Source organism: Miniopterus schreibersii (assembly GCF_964146895.1).
Source record: "Miniopterus schreibersii genome assembly, chromosome: 4".
In the NCBI taxonomy this organism is placed as follows: domain Eukaryota; kingdom Metazoa; phylum Chordata; class Mammalia; order Chiroptera; family Miniopteridae; genus Miniopterus; species Miniopterus schreibersii.
This window is the reverse complement of record NC_138105.1, coordinates 85,015,052-85,036,327: the sequence shown is the minus strand read 5'-3', so window position 1 is coordinate 85,036,327 and position 21,276 is coordinate 85,015,052. Positions and strand designations below refer to the sequence as shown.

The following is a 21,276-nucleotide window of genomic DNA, read 5'->3' as shown; positions in this document are numbered from 1 at the left end:
AGACACAGAAGCTTAAACCATTAGAGAGAATCCCACAAACAAGGGTGGACAATCAAAAAACATCTTTCATTACTAGTTACTGCATGTGTCCCTTAAAGAACTAAAACACTAGCATCTGAGCCAAAAGGAGGGCTAAAAATAGACTTTTGCAGCAAGCTTTGGAAAGCTTATGAGTGCCTCATAAGCATTAACTTGCTTATGAGGCACTCATTTCTGTAGACTCCCAAAAACATATGCATCACACAGAACACAAAATTCCCAAGACCACACTGCCACTCCACTGGTGTCACAACTAAACTTGTCCAAGTTGCAAATAAAATCAGGGCTGGAAAGGGCCTTAGAGATCCATCCATGTAGACTGCAAAGAAAGTCATCTACCTTACCAGACAGACAAGTCAATCACAAAATTCTCCCTCAAAAAGGATCCAAGCCCTAACTACAGGCTTAAACAGAAGCTAATGAATTAGTTCAGTCTGTCAGAGACTTTTCCAAAGGTTCAAAACCAACGAGGAGACACGACACTTTCTTGCCTTAAGATTCCAGAGAAACAAGAACAGAGCAAATCTACCAACTCAGAATTTTGCTTTGGGCACTTAAAGCAAGCTGGCTTCTCCACTCAGAGGAAATGGCAAGATGTCAGCCAAATTGTCTTCTTCCCACGATCAATAAGCCCAGTGACACACCCTATCAAGGGCCCCTGGACTTGCACAAAATACCAGCTCAGGCACCCAATACCACCTGATGTCATGGCTGATTTAAAACCCACAAGGCAGGTTCACCATTGGCTAAGCGGCAGCAGCAGCCAGGGTGAGTAGCCCCATTTAAACTTCTGAGGAGTGCTCTCTCCTGGGGATGATTATACCCCTTTGAGTTTAAAGAGGGGGAAGGACCAAAGAGTGTCTTAAAGTTGCTTTCCCTCCCTCTGTGGGTGGATTAGGAGGGATATGCAAGAAAATGGAGGTTTCAGCACTGCCCTTTGCATAAGAGGGTTTTGGAAGAGAAAGGGGGGAGGGCAGAAGGAAGAGAGCACGGTTTGAGGTACTTCAGTAAACCCCAAATGTCCCCTCCTCCAAATGAAGCAACCTTAAAAGAAATAAAAATTGCAACACGCCATTTTCAGAATTAGCTGTTCTGGTTTTCCTAGGACTACAAATAATTCTATTCCCTTGAACGTGAAGGCATTAAGATTCCCCCTTCAACTTTCCTCATTTTGATGGTTTAAACCAGTCAGCCTCAACCAGCGACTACAGAATGCGAGTAGTTTTGAAAAAGCACTAGGGCCATGGCCACAGGCCATCATTCTAGCTACAATCGGGTTTTTATAAAGGCCAACTTCAAAAGAACCCAAAACCAAAGAATCCAGATGCATTATGCCCCTACGCGCCGGCAAAGGGAACAGAGAGGGCGCGCTCCCAAACCAAGCCGGCGGTCTATTCTCGGCAAAGGAAGGCCCAGACGAGCCTCCATATTCTGCACTACCTCTCCCCCCACGCTGACATGGCTCCTTTAGGATTCCCTGCACCCCCCACCTCCCCAGAGACCGGGCCCAAAAGGACCAAAAATTCAGGGGCGAGGGCGAGCGCGGGTCGGCAGTCACACGCGGCTCCCCGCGCGGGAAGGCACCACGTTGTCCCGGCTGCGGAGGAATGCCGGGAAGGGGGGCCGCGCACTCACACTCGCGCACACGCACACTCCCGACCGCGCCTCCCGCCCGCACCCGCCTTCCACCCCCAGCGCGGCTGCCGGCGCCGAACGCACAGGCCGAGCGGCCGCGAGCAGCCCGCGGGCCGGCGGCGCATGGCGCCCAACTGTCACCCGACCGCCCAGCCCGGCCACTCCCTCCCCCGCCGCCACACGCCCCTCGTGCCGCCGCCAGCCCCCTCAGTCCCTCACATTTTCCGCCAACCCCTTAACTCGATTCCCCGCACACTCGCCGTCCGGCTCCCTCTCAAGGCGGAAGGTCCCCGGGATCGGGGAGGGAAACCACCGAATTCAATGACACGTTGGGTTTCCTCTTCTCCCCATTCTTTCCGTAACCGACCCTCAACCCGTCACCAATGGCGATTCTACCGCCTAATATCTACTCGAGAACAAAAGTTGTTAACTTTTTAAATCCCGAACCCGTGTGGTCGGTATGAACCCACCGCCGGCCGCTTTGCTGTCCATGACATATGCTCATTAAACATTTACACCATGGGGACGATCGCAACGCTACCAAAACGGCGAGCACGGGGCGGAGTGGGAAGAGGTGACTTCCCCAAGAAGGTTTAGGCTAGGAACTCACACCAACACGCGGTGGTAAGAGCCCTTTTCACCGAAACCAGGGCTCACCCGCTCCCGGCGAGGTAGGCCCGGACCACGCCGTTGCCCACTAACCGCTGAGGCCCAGGCGGTCGCCGGGGCCTCCCGGAGGCCGGGCCCTCCGGCAGGGGCAGGATCCCGACTGTGTCTGGGGAGAGTGCTCGGCGATCCGAATTAGCCAGGAAGCAAAAAAAAAAAATCAAAAAAAAAAAAAAATCCCGAGTCACGACAACCAGCGGCGGACCCCGGGGCCCTTGAAGCCGCTGGGGGGAGGGGACGATTATGTCCCCGGAAGAGGCCCCCGTACCCAGGATAGCAAGCAGGGAGACCCACCTGGTAGGGACTGTCCGTTCACAGTGGCCAGGACCGGCTGCAGCGCGTTCTTAGTCCACGGGTTCACCTTGGGCGGAGGGGCCTCCACGAAGTCTCGGCGCCCGGCGCCCGCGGCTCCGGCCACTCCTCCGCCAGCGCCCGGCTCGCCGCCGCCGCCCTCCTCTCCGTCGCTGAAGGCCAGGCCCTCGGCGCCGGGCGGCTGAGGAGGCCGCGGGCTCTCGCGCTCCAGCTGCCCGCTGCCCTCCTTGTGTGGCTTGGCGCAAGGCGGCCGAGGTCTCCGGCCACCGCCGTCCGGCTCCCCGCCTCCGACGTCGTTCGTCCCGGGTTCGCCCTTGCCCTCGGGCGGCGGCGGCGGCGGCTTCTTCCTCACCAGCCCCCCGTGCTCTTCGGCCTGCAAGAGTGGAGCGCCTCCCGGCAGCAGCGGCTCCACCTGAGTGGCCATCTGCGCGCCCGCCCCCCCCCCGGAGAAGCCGGGCGCGCCAGAGGCGGCCTCCCCCGCCTCGAACTTGGCTCTCAGAGCGCCCGGGACGCCTTCCTCCGGGGCGCTGGGCCCCAGTCCCTGCGGAGAAGGGTCGGGGTTCACGCTAGGCGCGGCCTCCCTCCGGGTTGGATGCAGCCGCCGTAGGTCCGAGGCCCGCTGGCGGGGCGGGGGGGGGGGGAGGAAGGCCCCCCACTCTGCGGTCCAGGCCTCCTTGGCGCGCGTCCCCCCCCGCCCGTTCCTCGCGAGGCACCCCCACCCGGAGCCTGGCAGGCTTCTCGTCCCGTCCCTCCCTCCCCCCCGCCGCCGGGGCGGCCCGGGCTTCCCGGCTCGGGGGCTGCAGCAATATGGACGGACGGGGGAGAGGCGCGGCGAGCCGAGCAGACCACGCGATCGCGGCAGGCGGCGGGCGGGCGCGCGCCTCGCGACGCGGCGGGCGAGGGGAGGGACGGCGCAGCGGGGGCGCGCCCGCTGGGGCTACCCTGAGCGACCGATGGGCAGGCGGAGGCGGGAGCGCGCGCGCACGGCCTCGCGGGCCCGCCCCTCGCGGGCCCGCCCCTCGCCTCCGATTCCTCGGAGCACCTCCCAGGCTACGGGGTGAGGGGTGCTCGGACCCGACGGGGACGAGCACGTGCCTGATGCAATTCGGAAGGGGGGGCAAGGAGAGAGGCAGAAGACGGGGGGGGGCGGGACGGGTGAAAAGGGGGAGGTGTCTTAAAGGGCCAACGCCTGAGAGCGAGCGCAGGTGGAGCACATGGGAGCGGGCCACGCGGCTGGCCCGGCCTGCTCACGCTCCTCGGGTTGGGTGCGCCAGGTTCCAAGAAAGGAACCATTAATGTCACCTTCGACTTACAGGGTAATGGAAGGGGGTGCCTATCCACCCCGAAGACGCGCCAAGGCCGCGGGTTCTCTGGCACCCCATGCGCCTGGCCCCTCCAGGCCTTGCCCGGGTGACCTTGGGCGAGCCGCCCTCGGCTCTGCGCGCGGTACTCGGCTCCTCCTCGCCGACCCGGGGACGTTGCCCGGGATGGGTTCGACGCAAGGTCCAGGAGGCGGACCCTTAACTCTTAGAGGCTGGGGGCGCTTAGGAAGTGGGAACTGAATTACCAGCAGCCCCCTACCCGGCCAAACCCCCGAAACTGGGGTTTTATGGGCAGGAAATGTCTTTTCTTTCAAGTGGATTTCGTTTTTTCTAAAGAAACTCTTTGGGCAGAGTTGAACCAACTCCTGAAGTCTGAGATTTTATCCTGGCCCTGGTGCTGCCCCTTACCAACTCTGCAGCAGTCACTAACTTAGTGGGCCTCAGTTTCCCTATTGTAAAACAAAGGACTGGTGTATGACAGTGGTTTCAAACTTTAGTGCACACTCAATTCTATAAATATTTACTGACCTCATACTGTGGGAGCCTTTGGGTTCTAGAAAACCGGGGTTTAGCAATAAACCAGGCTAACAAAGTCCCTATCGTGGAATTTACATTCTAAGGCGGAGATGGAGACAAACAAATTATGTGATAAACAAGTTCCTGTCTAATATCTATGAAGGCAATAATGACTACAGTAATAGGTTAGACTATTTCAGCTACTTTAGCTTGGACGGTGAAGGAAAACTTTGAAGGCAGATTCCAAAGCATTTGGAATCAGGCCTGTCTGGGATTGAATCCAGAAATCTGCATGTCTAATAAGACTCCTTGGGTGCTTACCCACCAGGTGGTCTCACACTTCACTTGGAGAAGTTCTGGCCTCTGACTGGCTGTGATCCCACCTGCTCAAGACAGAACAGCCTAGAAATGTTGGCCATCTCCAAGACAATTAGAACCCACAACCTGCCGGATGGAGGAGAAGGCTTATTGAAAAGCCTCTTGAAACTACCCCACAGAGCAAGGCTGGTTGTAGGGCTGTTGTAACCAGGACTACTCAGGAGAGGTCCTGGTGGGGACAGCCAGGCAATCTGGTGTTTAATCCCAACTCTTCTGTAAGAGTTGTCACTGTGGCCAGTTCTCCACACTTCCTTGGGCCCCTTTTGCTGGTGGAAAAAATGGGGATAAATAACGCCTGACTTGCTTCTACCCTCTGAGTTTTTGTGAGGAGTCAAGTAAAACAATGTAAGTCAAAGAGCTGTGTAAATTATAGAGACTGAGGCCAATGCTTCTAAGGAAGGTAATAATTAAAGGGATCTCAGTGAATTTAAGCAGGATTTTTCATAATTGTGTTATATGTACCTTTAATCAGAAGGTAAATTATTGCACATTGCCACTGGAATGCATTATTTTTTATTGTATTTATTGATAAATAGTTTCTGAAGAGGTTCTTCACACTAGGCCCTCTTTAAACTTTGTTAATAAGGGACATAATGGTCATTGTTGGTCATTCTTTTCAATATTCCTGTAACTGGAGGTAGAGGGGAAAGGTGCCCATACAACTCATGAGGGGACCAGTGCTATGTATGGATAAGTAACTGGTTCATGCCACTCAGCAGTCTGAGCTGAACAAGTACTGCCAGGACCTGCTGTGTGGCAGCTGGAGGGCCATTGGGATCTGCACACCCTGGGTCTGCCCTGCCCCAGAAAGGGGCCCCTAAACACCTGTGTGTCATTTTACAGATGGGCAAACTGGGGCCAGAGAAGATGAGACCTGCACGAGATTATATCTTACACTAAGGTTGTTAGAGCTAGAAAAAAAGAATCTTAATAATTACTCAGTCTCCTTTTTTTGTTGATGAGGACACTAAAGTTGAGAGAAGTTACTTATTCCAGGTCACACGACTAGTCCATGGCAGAGTCAGGTCTCACACCTGAGGATCCTGATCCTAAATCCAGTCTCTTTTTCTACATAATGGAATTGGGATTTGAATTCAGGGTTTTTTTATTCTTAACCCACCACGGCATTCTATATGCTTGTGTTTAGTTCTAAATACTAATAATGAATCAATAGTTAAGAGTAGCTTTTATTGAGTATATGCCAGCTTCTATGAGAAATACTTGATATTCATTATTTCTTTTAATCCTCACAATAATCCAGTGAAATAGTTATTAATTCTTTCCACAAATATTTATTGAGTTCCTACTATGTGTCAGGCACTAGGCTGGGCCCTGCAGGTGTTATCTTTAGTTACAAATGATTATAAAGTTCAGAAAGGAAAATGAGATGAATGCCTTGGTTACAGACAGCAGCTAAAAACCAGAGTGGGCCTTCTCAGGGCAGTCTAACTCCACAGGCCTTCTTTCCCACCACACCACACAAGGCCTCTCTCGCTTCCCTCCACTGCCTCACCCACAGGTAGTTATGAAGAACCCATCAAATACACAGGCCCCAGGAAGATGCTGAAAACTTGAATCCTGTCTCTCCAAAAGGTAAATACTAATTTGGGGGACCAAGTAATAAGCAATAGGTGACCTCAGGCCCCAAAAAGAGGTAAGACAACATATGATTTAGGCAGAAAGGGACAAGGATCAGTACTATACCCATCACTTTGACACATCATGTGCTGAAAATACACAGACACACAGAGTGAGAAAATCAAACCTGAAATATAAAAATGACCAAGTGGGTCCAAATACCTATTTGTAACTAATTAAGTGCCTGTGCTCCTGGTGCTGACAATGTCCTAAAGTGAGAGGAAGCCAAATGAGGGACAAGAGACCTGGGAGTCCTGGTTTATAACCTAGGTCTCATCTCTGGTTTTGTTGAATGACTTTAGGCAGCCTCCTTCCTGGGCTTCCTTTTCCCCACCCACAAAATGAAAAGCATAATACCTGCCCATCTAGCTTATGAGTGAAGAAAATACAGTTTCCATGACACTATTCTGTCTTTTGGAGGAATGGGTAAAAGTGGGGTGGGGTGGTTCTTTGAGTTATCTATGCTTATTAGGAAGGAAAATTGAACACACCTGAATGTGCAGTTTTATTCTTCTTTGAGTTTGATTTTCCAAAGGACCTTGTGTTTCTGGGAGAAGTTGGGCTGTATCACTTATCTGCTTCTGATATCAGGGGCTCCTAGGCAGGAGGCCTCTTTACACTGGCATGGAGGAGTGGGTGGGGTCGGCAAAGGCAGGGGCCTTGGCCAAAACAAACAGTGCCAGCTGGGGAGTGTTTTTCCAAACCCTAAAGACTCTTGGGCTTTCTGACACATGCCAAGAAACTTACTTCAGTTCATGGGAGGAGGCTCAGCCTAGATCTCCTCTTGGGAGGTAGGTGTAGACAGCAGTAGTTAATGGGTAAGGTGAGGGAGGTTGCTGACAGTTCCCATAATACCTGGTTGGCCCCTGGGGCAACCCTTCCCTGTAAGTATGATTACCCCCATTTTAGAGATAAGGAGGCAGGCTCAGAGGCAGTCCAAGCCGCTCAAGGGAGTTGGTAAAGCAACAGGATGGGTTTGCAGTGAAAATGGTTTGATAGAGAACGTTTAACACATTCACTACTCTGAGTTAGATAGGCACCATCCTAGCCCCTTTCTCCTCCATTCTACCTATTCAGCCTCTTTCCCCAGCCTTGCTACCCTCCCTGGCATTCCTGAACTTCTCAGGCAGTGTCATGATAGGCTTCCCACTAATCGTCTTCCCTTGCACAGGCAGGGTGCAAAGAGGGTGTGTTCCAAGACCCCCAGTGGATGCCTGAAAATGCAGAGTAAGGAACCCTACATGTACTGGTTTTTCTATACATACATTCCTAAAATAGAGTTTAATTTATAAATTAGGCATAGTAAGAGATTAACAACAATAACTAATAATAACATAAAGTATAACAATATGCTGCAATAAAAGTTATATAACTTTGTGTCCTCTCCCTCTTCCCCCCTCCCACTCTCTCAGTGATAACCAATCTGATAACTGAGACAGCTACTAAGGCACTAACAGCTGAGTAGCCTATACAGTGTGGATGTTCTAGACAAAGGGATGAGCTCAAGATTTCATCATGCTACTCGGAATGGTGCACAATTCAAAGCTTATAAATTGTTTATTTCTGAAATGTTCCATTTAATATATTCAGATCGTGGTTCAACGTGGGTAACTGAAACCGGGGAAAGTGAAACCATGCATAAGGGGGGACTACTGTATATACATTATATATAATGCATAATAAATATATATATTACATATGTACTTTTATTATTTTTTAATCCTCACCTGAGGACATTTTTTCCATTGCTTTTCAGAGAGAGTGGAAAGGGGGGGGAGGGGGAGAGAGAGAGAGAGAGAAACATCGATATGAGAGAGACACATTGATTGGTAGCCTCCTGATCTCGTGCCTACTGGGGCCGGGGATGGAGTCTGCAACCAAGATAGTATGCCCTTGGCTGGAATCGAACCTGGGACCCTTCAGTCCGCAGGCTGACACTCTAACCACTGAGTCAAACCGACTAGAGCTATATAGGTACTTTTAAATGATAAAATATAAAAGTAAAATATATTAACTTCAGCAAACAAAAAAAAATGTTAAGTCTAGCAAAGCAAAATCCACGTAAGAGGCAATCACTGGCAACGTGCTGGTGTATTTTCTTCTAGTCTTTTTTCTATGTACATTTTACAAAATTGAGATCATGTTGTACAGTCAGCAGTTTTATTTTTTGCTCCCCCCCAATACTGTATTGTGAGCACTTTTTCCACACCATTGCAAATCCCCTCCATACAGTCAGTTAAGTGTCGTCTATTAAGCACCTACACCAGCATGGCTCAGCGGCTGAGCATCGACCTATGATCCAGGAGATTGTGGTTTGATTCCTGGTCAGGGCACATGCCCGGGTTATGGCTTAATTCCCAGCAGGGGGCTTGCAGGAGGCAGCAGATCAGTGACTCTCATCACTGATGTTTTTATCTACCTCTCCCTCTCCCTTCCTCTCTCTGAAATCAATAAAAAAATATATATATATTTTTAAAAAGCACCTATGCCTTACCTCGCAGTACCCATCTCCTATTCGTATCACACTGCATTTCCCAAAGGGTTGTTTTTTTGTGTGTTTTTTTTTAAGGGAAAGCAAAAGTTGTTGAAGGAGAGGAGAGACAAAAGTTCCCATTGTAGCGAGAGGGGTCCCGAACAGGTAGCCCCCAAAGGGTTTTCACAGACGCAGGACAAACGTGATTGTCCCAGTTGGCAGCTGAGGAACAGAGCCCCACAGAAGTTCAGTGACTTATTCCTGGATGCCAGGCAGCAGAATCAAGATCAGAACCCAGGTGTCACCCATCCCATTCCAGGCCCTTACATCACACAATAGGAGACAAAGCACACGTGGAAAATGCAAAACCCCATAATCAGACAAACTCGGGTAACCATGTTTAACCATTCCAGGGTCAGAAAACAACCAACTTCATTATCAGCGGCCAAAATGAAAGCAGAAGGCAATTTTCCTGGCAACATGACCATAACTAGTCACCGGCACTGAGCTCCCAGGGCAGAAGGGCCCTGACCTAGCGACTAGAGTGAAAACAACAAAGGGTGAGACATGCTCTCTGACCCAGGGAACAAACCTCTCTACACCAGCACATTGCTCTCTTCACAGATCACTTGCCTGTCCTTTGCCTGTGCCACAGAAAAAAAAGCAAAGGTACCGGATGGAAAGAGTTGGGTTCAGGCTCACGTTTGCCCACTTCCTAGCTGTGTGATATCAGGCAAGTTACTTCACTTCTCTGAGCTTCAGTGTCTCCATTTATAAAATGGTGAAAAGGGAAGTACTTGCCTGATAAAATTCAGTATGCCTTTGAGAACTTAAGTGAACCAATATTTGTGAAAGGGTTTTACAGTCCCAGCTCTACTATCCACCGGCTCTCTAAGCCTGGGCAAGTTCTTTCATCTCTCTCAGCCTGTTTTCTCATCTGTAAAATGGAGATGAAAACAGCATCTACTTCTTAGGGTTATTGTGAGAATTGAGTTAATACATGCAAAGTGTTCAGAACAGTGCCTGACAAATTGTGAGTGTGCAATAAACATTCACTATTATTATAAAGGGGATGGTGGTTATTGGCATAGAGTCAAGAGAAACATTCTTCAGATCTCACGAAGAAAGCAGAGCATGTGCTACCCTATTCTATAGTGGAGAAACTGAGGTTCAGAAACATGAGGTGTTTATCTGGAGTCACACTGCTAGTTGGTGGCAGCTCTAAGATTTCTAAAGATTCCAAACGCAGTGCTTTCCCCCTCTAGATAATATTCTAGCTGCTGCAAGCTGTTAGCCCTCTGGCCAGTTGCAGCCCCCACACATGTTTTGTTTGGCCCACACAGTATTTTTTCAAATTGAATTTAACTGTGATTAGATAGGCCCAGCACACACTAGTACATTAGTTGCCTCCAGCCAACTACCCTCATTTAGATCTCTGCACAGGCTGATGCCATGCCATTCACTACACAGATGGTATAGTAAAGTTGAGGAGACTATAAGGGAAGCAGAGAGGACCACAGGCCAGAGGGATGGGGAAGAGGTAGTCAGGGAAGCCTTCCTAGAGGTGGTTGTATTTGAATTAGGACTTAAAACTGGAGAGTGGGCCTAGCTGGTGTGTCTTAGTGGTTGAGTGTTGACCCATGAACCAAGGAATTCCTGGTCAGGGCACATGCCTGGGTTGTGGGCTTGATCCCAGCAGGAGGCAGCCAGTCGATGGTCCTCTCTCATCAATGTTTCTATCTCTCTATCCCTCTCCCTCCCTCCCTCTCTAAAATCAATAAAAACATATTTTTTTAAAAAAATTGGGGAGTGGGATGTGTCCAGATTAAAAGGGAGAGTAGGGGGTAGGGCAGACTGCTTTAGCATTTGGTAACCTTCAGGGATGTTTTTGAGTTTCCCTGTCAAGGCTTCCCCAGGCCTTTTTCTTGATAGACGAGAGGAAAAATGAGCTGCCCTTTATCTCAGAAAAGGCGACGTGATTCAGGAGGTACAGAAACAATACTCATTGTCAGTGTTTGTTGATTGAGTAATTGATCTGTGCCATCATCCTTGAGGACTCAGCACTGTGCGTGGCGCCTGGAGAGAGGTGCGATCACAAGTGCCGAAGTATGAACTATGGCCCCTGCCCTCAAGGATAGTAACAGCAAGAATGATGATGATAGTGGCAGGGGCTGTGAACAGGGACTTTTTGCTTAGGGTAGCACTTCCCAAGGAATATTCCCAGAATGTGAAGAGATAGCCCACCAAAGTGGATTCTTTCACAGAATCATTTCTGGGAAATGAAATAATTTGGGTTAAGCAAGGTTTAATGAGTGTTTTGCTGTAAGATGTCTCAGGGCCCTTAATGTTCATGGTGAATCTCTAAGAAGGAGGTAGTGGTTACAGCATCCCCAGACTCATGACACAGACCAAATCTGGGTCTGGTATTCTGTGGAACCTCCTTTGAGAAATGCTGACTCAGGTGCCTCCCTTTCAGACAGTGGAATTTAGGAAGAGGTCTGCCTTCCATTTCTGGCTCTGCTGCTACTTCCTATGAGACTTAGAAAAGTCCCCTTCTCTGGACTTCAGTTTTCCCATTTTAAAAAAAGTCTGGATATTCTGGAAGTTTCTTTCCATCCTAGCAGTCTTGACAGCAGTTTCTAGCATTTCATACCTCTACGGCAAAGAGGATGAGTGCTGGTCACAGGAGTGAGATGGGAAAGAGTGTGGCAAGGTGATGAGGCTGCCTGGCTGCCTATCTCAGCAACAGTCACTGGATCAGAGAGGGTTGCCAATTCCCATGGGGTCCCACAGCACTTGAGTGTGTCTAGATCTGTGACATGTGATAAGGGAACTTAAAATTATTGAGTGGCCGAATTAGCTAATGTGGGCAAAGTGCATAGAGATCACTAGATAAAAACAAGGAATAAATGCCCAGTTCATTTTGTGTAGGCAGGACTGTCTGGTGTGTTTTCCACAAGCTTCCAGGGTGATTGGACTCCTAGGCAGCCCCCCAACTGGGAAAAGCAGGAAATGTGACAGCATATCTGCCACTCTCCTGCAAAACCCCTCCAATAACTTCATATTGCAACAAGAATAAACTCCAGACCTCTTACCTTGGCCCACAAAACCCTGCAAACTCCAGACCCCATTCTCCTACAGCTTCCCTTCTTTTCTCCCCAGCCTGTGCCATGCGCTAGCTCCTCAGACACATAGAGCTCATCCGAGCCTGGGGGCTCTGGGGCATAGAGTCCCCACCGCCTGAAACATCTTCTCCCAACACACACGCAGACACCAACACCATACACTTCTTATCCTTCAAGCCTCAGCTTGAGTGGCCCCCTTCAGAGAAACCTCCCTTGACCAACTTGGCTGATATACTACTTTATGTCCCTCATATCACAGGTCACAATCTCTGATTTTATGTGCTTACCTGCTTTTTGCCCATTTCTGCCCCTAAAGTGTAAACTCCGTGAGACTGGAGCTTGTGGCTCTTTTTTTCTATTGTTGTTCACTCTTTAGTATCCCCAGTCCTAAGCACTGTGCCTGGCATAGTAGGTACTTAATATTTTGCTGAATGAGTGCTGTGTGGCCTCTGGCAAGTTGCTCTCCCTCTCAGGGGGAGAGCATGTGTGAAATGAAGTGGTTGGATGAGGTGCTGCTGAGAGCCCTTGGAGCTCTGACTGTGGTTCTGTGACTAACATCTGGGCCTCAGGCCCAGGAGTGAGCCTGGCGTGCTGTATTTCCATAGCACTGCACACAGTGCACTGATTTAATCAGGCAGCAGGCACCTTGTAATTTAGTGTTCTGCTGTCCCTCGTCCCCAGTCCCTGGACTAGGGACCATGCTGTCAGATTTCCAGGATGATCCATGCACAGCCACTTGTTCTCCCAGCTGGCAGGCAGGGTGGACTGGGAGAGGATGTTCAATCTGGAAACCCAAGGGCCAGGAGGACTTGTCACTGTCCTGAACTGAAAGACTGGAATTTTTGAGAGATTTCATCAAATCCTCTAATCTCTCGTTAGAAGGGACCTTCCAGGATGCTTGGCTGGCCCTGTGCCTAACTGCCCTCTAAACACTGCTCAGCAGTGATCTACTTAAAGTGCTCAGTAAGGGCCTTACCAGCTCTCAGGGCCCTCACCTCACCAATGAATAGCTTTGTTTAGAAAGTTCTTTAATCAGCAGCATCGTGAAACATGAGGTAGTGCAGCATAGGGCAAAGGGCCTGGGCTCTGAGCCAGGTGGCCTGGGCAGAATCCCACTTCTGCAACCTACTTGCTGTGTTTGCTTGAGCCAGCCATGAGCCCTCTCTGTGCCTCCATTTCATCTTCTGTAAAAGAGGGGGAACCCTTGTTGGGCTGTTGGGAAAATTACAAGTGAAAATACCTAGCAGGAAGGCAGTAAACAATAACTACTACCTATGAGTGTTCTTATTGTTTTTATTACTGTAGTTAGACTTTCTTGGACTCTGTTTTATGGGTTGGTTTGTTTGCAAAAAAGACAGCGGTGGGATCCAGCCCAAAGACACAGGTCTGGGAATTCAGAGGAGTAGGCTCAATACTGACCATGAGAATATTCACTTCATCTTTCTGGGCCTCAGGATCCTCACCTGAAAAAAGGAGCACGCATAATCCCTGTCTTGCTTTTCACCCTAGAACCCATGTATAGACCAAATGAGAAATGGAACAAGAAGGCTTTGAAAAGTGAAAAATGCTGTGTAAATGTGACGGATTCATCTTATTTTGTTGGAGAAGCCTTTTCCTCTTTTAGCAAAGCACATTAACTTCCAAACAGCAAAACAGCTAAGCTCAACCTATTTGGCAAACTGTGTGTTTTTAGTACTTGTTGTGAATTTGAAGCTAATCCCTTCAGAAGCTTCTTTCATTAATGTACCGGAGCAAACATTTGAGAAGGGTTTATTTGTAAGCATTTGGTACATTCCTACAGGATGCAGGGCTTGGCTTGGCTGATTTCTGCCATCTTTGTTTATTGTTATTATTTCTTCACTTTCTCTTCTTCAGGAATTTGATTAGAAGGATCCGGGTGAGGTGCATTCGCTTTGCAAATGTCAGCAGAACACAGGAACGCTGCATAATTTCAGGAAGTCCTGTGTGACCTTTGTTCAATGCCCAGCCTGACATGTAGACCTAAGGCTGGAGGGGGCCCCTAGAGTTAGCCTTTTCGTTTGTACAGATCAGAAACCAAGGTCCAGAGAGGGGAAGGTACTTGCCCAAAGTCACACAGTTGGTTTATGGCAGAGGCTTGGCTGGAGGTCTCTTGGCTCCAAACTCCATTCTCTTTCCAGCAGTTGTATGGAATCTTGCAATTTCTCTAAATTAGCTGATTTTGTATCAAAATCTTATAATTCATAGAGGTTTACAGTTTCAAAACTCGAGCTGTATACTGAAAATCTGTATAGTATATTATTGCAATGGACAGACAGGAAAGGCTATCAAATATGGGAATTGTAATAAAATGATTTATCTCAAAAGAATGATTACAATTATGTAATTAACACTTTGTATTCAGACATTTTCATCTCTAAGGACCTCTGAGTGTCTTACAGATTATTTAAATATAGATCACATACATTGCTGGAGACAAAGTCTATAGTTTTAGAAGATAATTAAAATTCCTTCCCCTTTGGAATTCAGAGAATTGCCTATGGTATGAATATCAGCCCCCCAGACACATGAATAGATCTAAAACTGAGAATTCTGAACAGAGGGCTGGAAAAGATCTTGAAGAGCAATTTGTCTAGGAAAAACAAATATCTAATAAGCACAATAAAATCCCCTGCTCATACAGGCATTATTAATCAATTACAGCACTCCTCCCCACTAAGGCAATCATTCTCATCGTAGCACTCTAGGCAGCCACCACCACCCAATTAGAGTTGAACCCAATCTGCCATCCTGAAAACTAGTCTATTTTTTTTAATTATATTTTTAATGATTTGAGAGAGAAGAAGGGAGAGGGAGAGAGAGAGAGAAAATCAATGATGAGTCATTGATTGGCTGCCTCCTGCACACCCCCTACTGGGGATCAAGCCCACAACCCAGGCATGTGTCCTGACCGCGAATCGAACCACAATATCCTGGATCCTAGGTTGATGTTCAACCACTGAGCCACACCCAGCTGGACACTTGAAGTTGTCCCAGAAACAACTTACTCTATATTCATATTTCTGGTTTCTTTTTGCTCTTCTGGTTGGGTGTTTTTTGCTTCCTCATGTTCCAAATTGCTGATTTGATTCTTGGTGTCCTATACTCTACTGTTGATTCCCTGTAAATTATTCTTCATTTCAGTATGTGTAGCCTTCATTTCTGACTGGTACTTTATTATGTCATTGATGATCTCACTGGTTTCCTTAATAGTTTTACTAAGATCCTTGAGCATCCTTATAACCATTGTTTTGAACTCTGTATCTAGTAGCTTGCTTGGTTCTGTTTCATTTAGTTCATTTTCTGGAGATTTCTTCTGTTCTTTCCTTTGTGACATGTTTCTTTGCCTCCGCATTTTGGCTGCTTCCTGGTGTTTATTCCTATGTATTAGGTAGAGCTGATATGTCTTCTGGGATTTGTAAAGTGGCTTTGTGTAGTAGGTGTCCTGTAGGGTCCAGTGGCTCAGTCTCCCGTCACCTGAGCTGGGCCTTCTAGGTGCTTCCCTGTGTAGACTGTGTACACTGTCCTATTGTAGTTGAGGCTTGGTTGTTGTTGGCATCACCCGGAGGAACTGACCCCCAGGCCAACCAGCTGTGAGGACCAGCTGCAGCTACAGCCAAAGAGCTGCTGTGCTGGAGACACCCTTATGGAGCAGGATTTACTTTAATGGAGCTTTAGTGTTCACCGAGTCTGCCCTTTGAGTGTGTTACTCGTGGATGTGGTAGGGTTGTAATCCAGCGTGGTTGAAGCTGACCACCAGGTGCACTGTCTCTGGGGTCTCCCAGGAAGTACAAAGTCAGCTTCACCCAGGTACAAAGCCCAGGGTCACCCAGCATGAGCTACATAGCAATCCATAGATGGCAGCTACTTGTGCTGGGCTTGGAGGTGTCCAGGAGAGGCCAAGCTGTGAACCAATGCAGGCTGCCACTAGTGCGAGGCCTGAGGCCACTTATTGAGAGGTATGGGGCATGCTGAGGCCAGCTGCTGCTTGTTTGAGAGATTTTAGGAAAGTCCTAAGCATGAGGCTAGAGAGACCACTTGCATAGAAAAGCTACTGGAAATGGCCTGGATGAGCTTGCAAGTAGGGAGGGGCTGGGTCTCCGGGAATCACCAGGGCAGGGCAAAAGGTGTGAGTCAGGTTGGAGATTCAGAAAGGCACCTGCCTGCCAGCTCTGTTGGGGCAGGGCTTTTCAAAGGAGCAATGGCCTCTGCCAGCTCTTCTGTCTGGGAGAAAACTGCCCCTCCAGCTCTCGTCCTGTTTTCAGGCAAGATGGTTCCTCCCTGAATGTCCCAGGTTCCTTTCAAGCTGCTGCCCAGCACTGGAGCTCAGAGGGAGTGTGTTTGAATAAGTCTTTATGTGGGCCCTTTAAGAGGAAAGCCTTGGGACTCCTGCAGCCTCCTAGTCCCTCAGCCACAATCCCTGCTGGTTTTTACAACCCAAAGTTGTGGGACTTCTCTTCCCGGCCCTGGAACCCTGGGCTGGGCACCCGATGTGGGGCTGGGACTCCTCACTTCTCCGGGAAACCTCCAGTGCTGAGATATCCCTCCTGGTTTTAAACTATGGTGCCGGGTGTGGGACAACAGCCATGTGTCCATGATTCCACCCGATTCCATTCTGCATCTCCACCCCTCTTACCAGCCTCTATGTGTTCCTTCAATTCCTTTGTTGTAGGACTTCTGTTCAGCTAGATTTCAGGAAGTTCTGAATGATGGTTGTTCTGTATTTTAGTTGTAATTCTGATGTGGTTGTGGAAAGCGGTGGGTAACTGCTGTTACCTACACCGCCACCTTGTTGTCTCCCTGCTTTTATCTTTTTTTGTTTGTTTTAAAGATTAGTTTCTGTTTTTTTTGTTTGTTTTGTTTTTAAATATGTTTTTACTGATTTCAGAGAGAGGATGGGAGAGGGAGGGAAAGAGATAGAAACATCAATGACGAGAGAATCATTGATCTGCTGCCTCCTGCACACCCCTTACTGGGGATGAGCCTGCAACCTGGGCATGTGTCCTGACTGGGAATCGAAGCTCGATCTCCTGGATCCTAGGTTGGTGCTCAACCACTGAGTCACGCCCGGCCAGGCTCCCTGCTTTTATCTTAATCTCCACCCAACTCTTTGCTATGTTCAAAATACATTTGATTGAGCTGTTTAGAACACCTCTACCAGTGATCTGCTGAGTGGCAACGGGCCTATTGCTTTACCTCTTTCAGCGTCAGTTGTTTTCAAGTTGAAAATGGAGCTGGTAATCCGGGTTCATATTCCTGCCTCTCTTACTAGTAAATTGGCATGGTCTTTTGAGAAATGTCTGCTGCTTAAATTTCTGTGTATAAGTACTTGGGGAAATGTATCAAGCTACACATTTATGACTTGTGTGCTTTTCTATATATGTGCTACATGTAGGTCAATGAAACCTTAATTAAGTTGTAGGAAAATACATCCATCAGGCAGAGGGGGCCAAGAATGTCACTTTGGGCAGAAGGAACAGCACAGAAAAAGTCTCAGGAGTGGGCGGTGTAAAACAATCCAGCTTGCAACATTGGTATTACAATATTTTGTATAAACAAACTACCCCAAAACTTAGGGCTTAAAAACAATTACATCTATTTGCTCATAACTCTTGAGTTGGCAGTTTGGGCTGGGCTCAGCTACATAGTGCTGCTGGTCTCATCTAAGGTCACTGATGTAGTTGTAGTCATGAAGCTTGATGGGCTGGAGAGTCCAAGATGGCCTGCGCTGTTTACCCTTTTTGCCTGCTCTAGGAAAATGGATCTGGGCCCTTTAAATATCCATTTTTTTTTGCCAGCTGGCAGCATGCTCTGTTTTGTCAATAGAGGGAGCTGGAGAGACCTTAAAGTAAGAAAGGGTGTTTGCTTCCTGGTTTCAGTGGGCTGGTTCACTAGGCTCCTGTAGTGCGAGTGGGTCCCCCATGCCCAGCTCCTGCAGTGGATGGCTCTCCACCATCTCCACAGTGACCAGCAGCACCTGGCAGGCAGCAGCTTCCCCAGGAATTTCTCTTAAGTGATTCTGAAGGAAAGTGTTTCTAGTGAGACATTTCTCTGTGAATTCCTGGCACCTGAGAGGGCACATTTTCAGCAAGTTTCAGAGGATCGTTTCCACCAAGTCTACCGGAATGACAGGGTACCTTAGTGACTTCTCCACCATTTGGCAGACACAGCAATGCCCTCTCCAGTGACATCCGGATCTCAGTCCTGGGGTGCTTTTCCTGTTACCCTGTGTTAGCCCTAGGGATAGGGACTGCTCCTTCTATCTGCTATTTCTTTCTTTAGAGTTCTCTTTACTCCTTATTAGTCATTTCCTTGTTACTCCAAGCCTCGTTATAAATAATAATTCTTTTTTTTTTTTCTTTACAAGAGTTCTTTTGTTGGTTTTAAATATGTCTTTATTGATTTTTTAGAGAGAAGGGAGAGAGAAACACCGATGTGAGAGAAACATGGATTGGTTGCCTCCCACATGCACTCCAACTGGGGACTGAATCCACAACCTGGGCATCTGCCCTGACCAGGAATTGAATCGGTGACCCTTCAGGGCACAGGGTGATGCTCAACCAACTGAGCCACACCGGCCAAGGCAAGTAATAATTCTTTTTTTTTAATGTATCTTTATTATTGAAAGTATAAGTAACAATTCTTTATATTCCATTTTCCTTATTCAAAGTACTGTGTGGTTTCTCTCCTGGTTGGACCCAGACTGATCCATACCTCACTCATCTATCTGGTGGTTGGTGCTGGCTGTGCCTTTCTCTATGTACATATAGACTCAGTTTCTTTGCATGGCAGCTGAGTTCCAAAAGGGTGAATGCTGAAAATGCAAGGCCTCTTAAGGCCAAGGCTTAGATGTCCCATAATATCACTTCAATTGATACCTGTTAACCAAAATAAGCCATAGGGCCAGCCCAGATTCAAAAAGAGGAAAAATAAACTCTGTCTCTTGATTGGAGGAGTAGCAAAGTCACATTGCAAATGAGCATGGGTACGGGAATGGGAGGAACTGTTACAGCCATCATTGCAAACAATCTACCACAGACCCACGGCATCAGACACGGCAGAATACTTTTTGAAAGGAGATTCCTTGACTCTACGCCAGAGCTTGCTAAATCCAAGAATCTGGGGTGAGACCTGGGAATCTAAAATTTTAACACTCCTCCTCTTCCTACCCCAGCCCAGCTGATTCATAAGCAGTAAAACTTGAGAACTAGTCATCGATGTTCACATAACATTTATTCTCATTCATCACTCTGAAGATATCTTTCTATTGCCTTCTGGCTTTCATTATTTCTGTTGACCACCTATCAGTTTTATTATTGTGTCTTTAAGATTTTCCCCTTGGGGGGCAGGTGTGGGGTGGAGGTGGTCAATGGGGAAAAAAGGGGGACATCTGTAATACTTCCAATAAAGATAAATTTTAAAAAAAGATTTTCCTGTTATTTTTAGTTTTCAGCAGTTACACCATAGTAGGCCCTAGTTGGGGTTTCTCTTTATTCTGCTTGGGTTTAAAGTGATTCTTAAATCTGTGGCTTAATGTCTTTCACCAGCTTTGGAAAATTACTGACCATCATCAAATACTGCTTCTCTTCTCTTCAATTCTCTCCTCTCTTCTTCCTCCCCCTCCCACCCCCCTTCCCCACCTTCTTCCACCTTCCTTCATCTTCTTCCTCTCCCACTCTATCGCCCACCCCCGCCTGCCCCCAGACTTCAACTATAGATATTTAGACATTTCAACATGTTCCCCACGACTCTTTTCGGTATTTTATGTGCTGTAGTCTGGGTACTTCCTACTGACCTGTCTCAGTTCACTAATTTTATCTTCAGCTCCGCTAATATACTGTACTGTTATATCCATCTATTGAGTTCTTAATTTCAGTTATCATATTCCAGGCTTAGAATTTTCATTTGATTCTCCTTGATAGATTCCAATTCTCTGCTAAAATTCTCTATCTGGTCATACAATTCCTTGAATATATTAATCAGGTATGTTTTAAAGTCTATGTCTTTTTTTTTTTTTGTCTTTATTGATTTCAGAGAGAGGAGAGGAGAGGGAGAGAGAGAGAGATAGAAACATCAATGATGAGAGAGTCATTGATTGGCTGCAGCCCGCAACCAGGGCATGTGCCCTGACCAGGAATCGAACCCTGATCGCCTGGATCCTAGGTCGACGCTTAACCACTGAGCCACGCCCGGCTGGGCTAAAGTCTATGTCTTATAATGTCAATATCTGGACCTTCTACGAGCCTATTTCTGTTGTCTTTTCTCTCTCTCTTGGTTTTCAGCCATTTGGTCTTTTCTATCGAGATGTCAGGTAAATTTTGATTTAATGCCTGACATTATGTATGAAAAAATTTTTGAAAAATTTGAGACCCTGAATGGTATTATCTTTTTCAGAGAGAGTTTTACTTTTGCTTCAGGCAGACATTCAAACCTAAGTCCTAAAGAAACTGAACTGATTAGATGCTATTCAATTTTGTTGGGGCTAGTCTATTTCTAATTCACCTCTATTCCTAGGGTGTAGCCCTTTGGGGGTTCCATTGAAAGCCTGGGGTGTTTATTAAGGAATTCCTCCTTGGTGGGCCCTGAAATCCAATTTTTATACCCCAGCTTTATAATACCTCCACATGTTCTGCTCAGCTTCTTAATCGTCTCTTGGGAAACAGCATAGGCCATGAAGGGCAAAGTGGCAGTTGAATATGGGGCTTACCTCCCTGCATTTCCCTTATCTCTGGAATCTCAGCACTCTCAGGTCTTTGTTGCTTTGGTAGTTCTCTAATGCCTTCAAACACACACACACACACACACACACACACACACATTTATTTGTTCAGCATTCAGCTCTTCCAACAATTCCCAGTGGGAAGTTGGTCTTCAACAAGCTAGTCTATAATCATTTAAAATAAAAACCTCTTGTTCACCTAACATTTATATTATATTTTTCAGTGGGCAGGAACCATGCCTTATTCCTCTCTGTAGTGCCAGGGCTCCCTTGCTTTAAGTTCTTAATAGATACCACTTGAATAAATGGATAACAGTTTGTAAACTGCTTTCACTTTCATAATTTTAAAATGCAGGCAGGAAAAGAATTACCTTCCTATAGTATTAGATATTGGATCCAGAAAAGACTTGCCCAAAGGTTCCCTGACTAACCAGA

At 47.5% G+C, this 21,276-nt stretch overlaps 1 protein-coding gene across 4 annotated transcripts in view; it reads right to left on the bottom strand.

Moving 5' to 3' along the window:
• LARP1 (La ribonucleoprotein 1, translational regulator) overlaps positions 1–21,276 on the bottom strand; it is a 78,966-nt gene that overhangs the window by 49,048 nt on the left and 8,642 nt on the right. The window contains exon 1 of one of the 4 annotated variants that reach the window (XM_081134367.1): positions 2,635–3,481. The exons of 1 other annotated variant lie outside the window; for it this stretch is intronic. In XM_081134367.1, coding sequence (XP_080990493.1) covers positions 2,635–3,076 — 442 coding nt within the window. In that variant the 5' untranslated portion in view covers positions 3,077–3,481. Of the gene's footprint in view, positions 1–2,634; positions 3,482–21,276 lie in introns of those variants that run through there. 2 more of the 4 variants (XM_081134368.1, XM_081134366.1) reach the window with 2 other exon arrangements.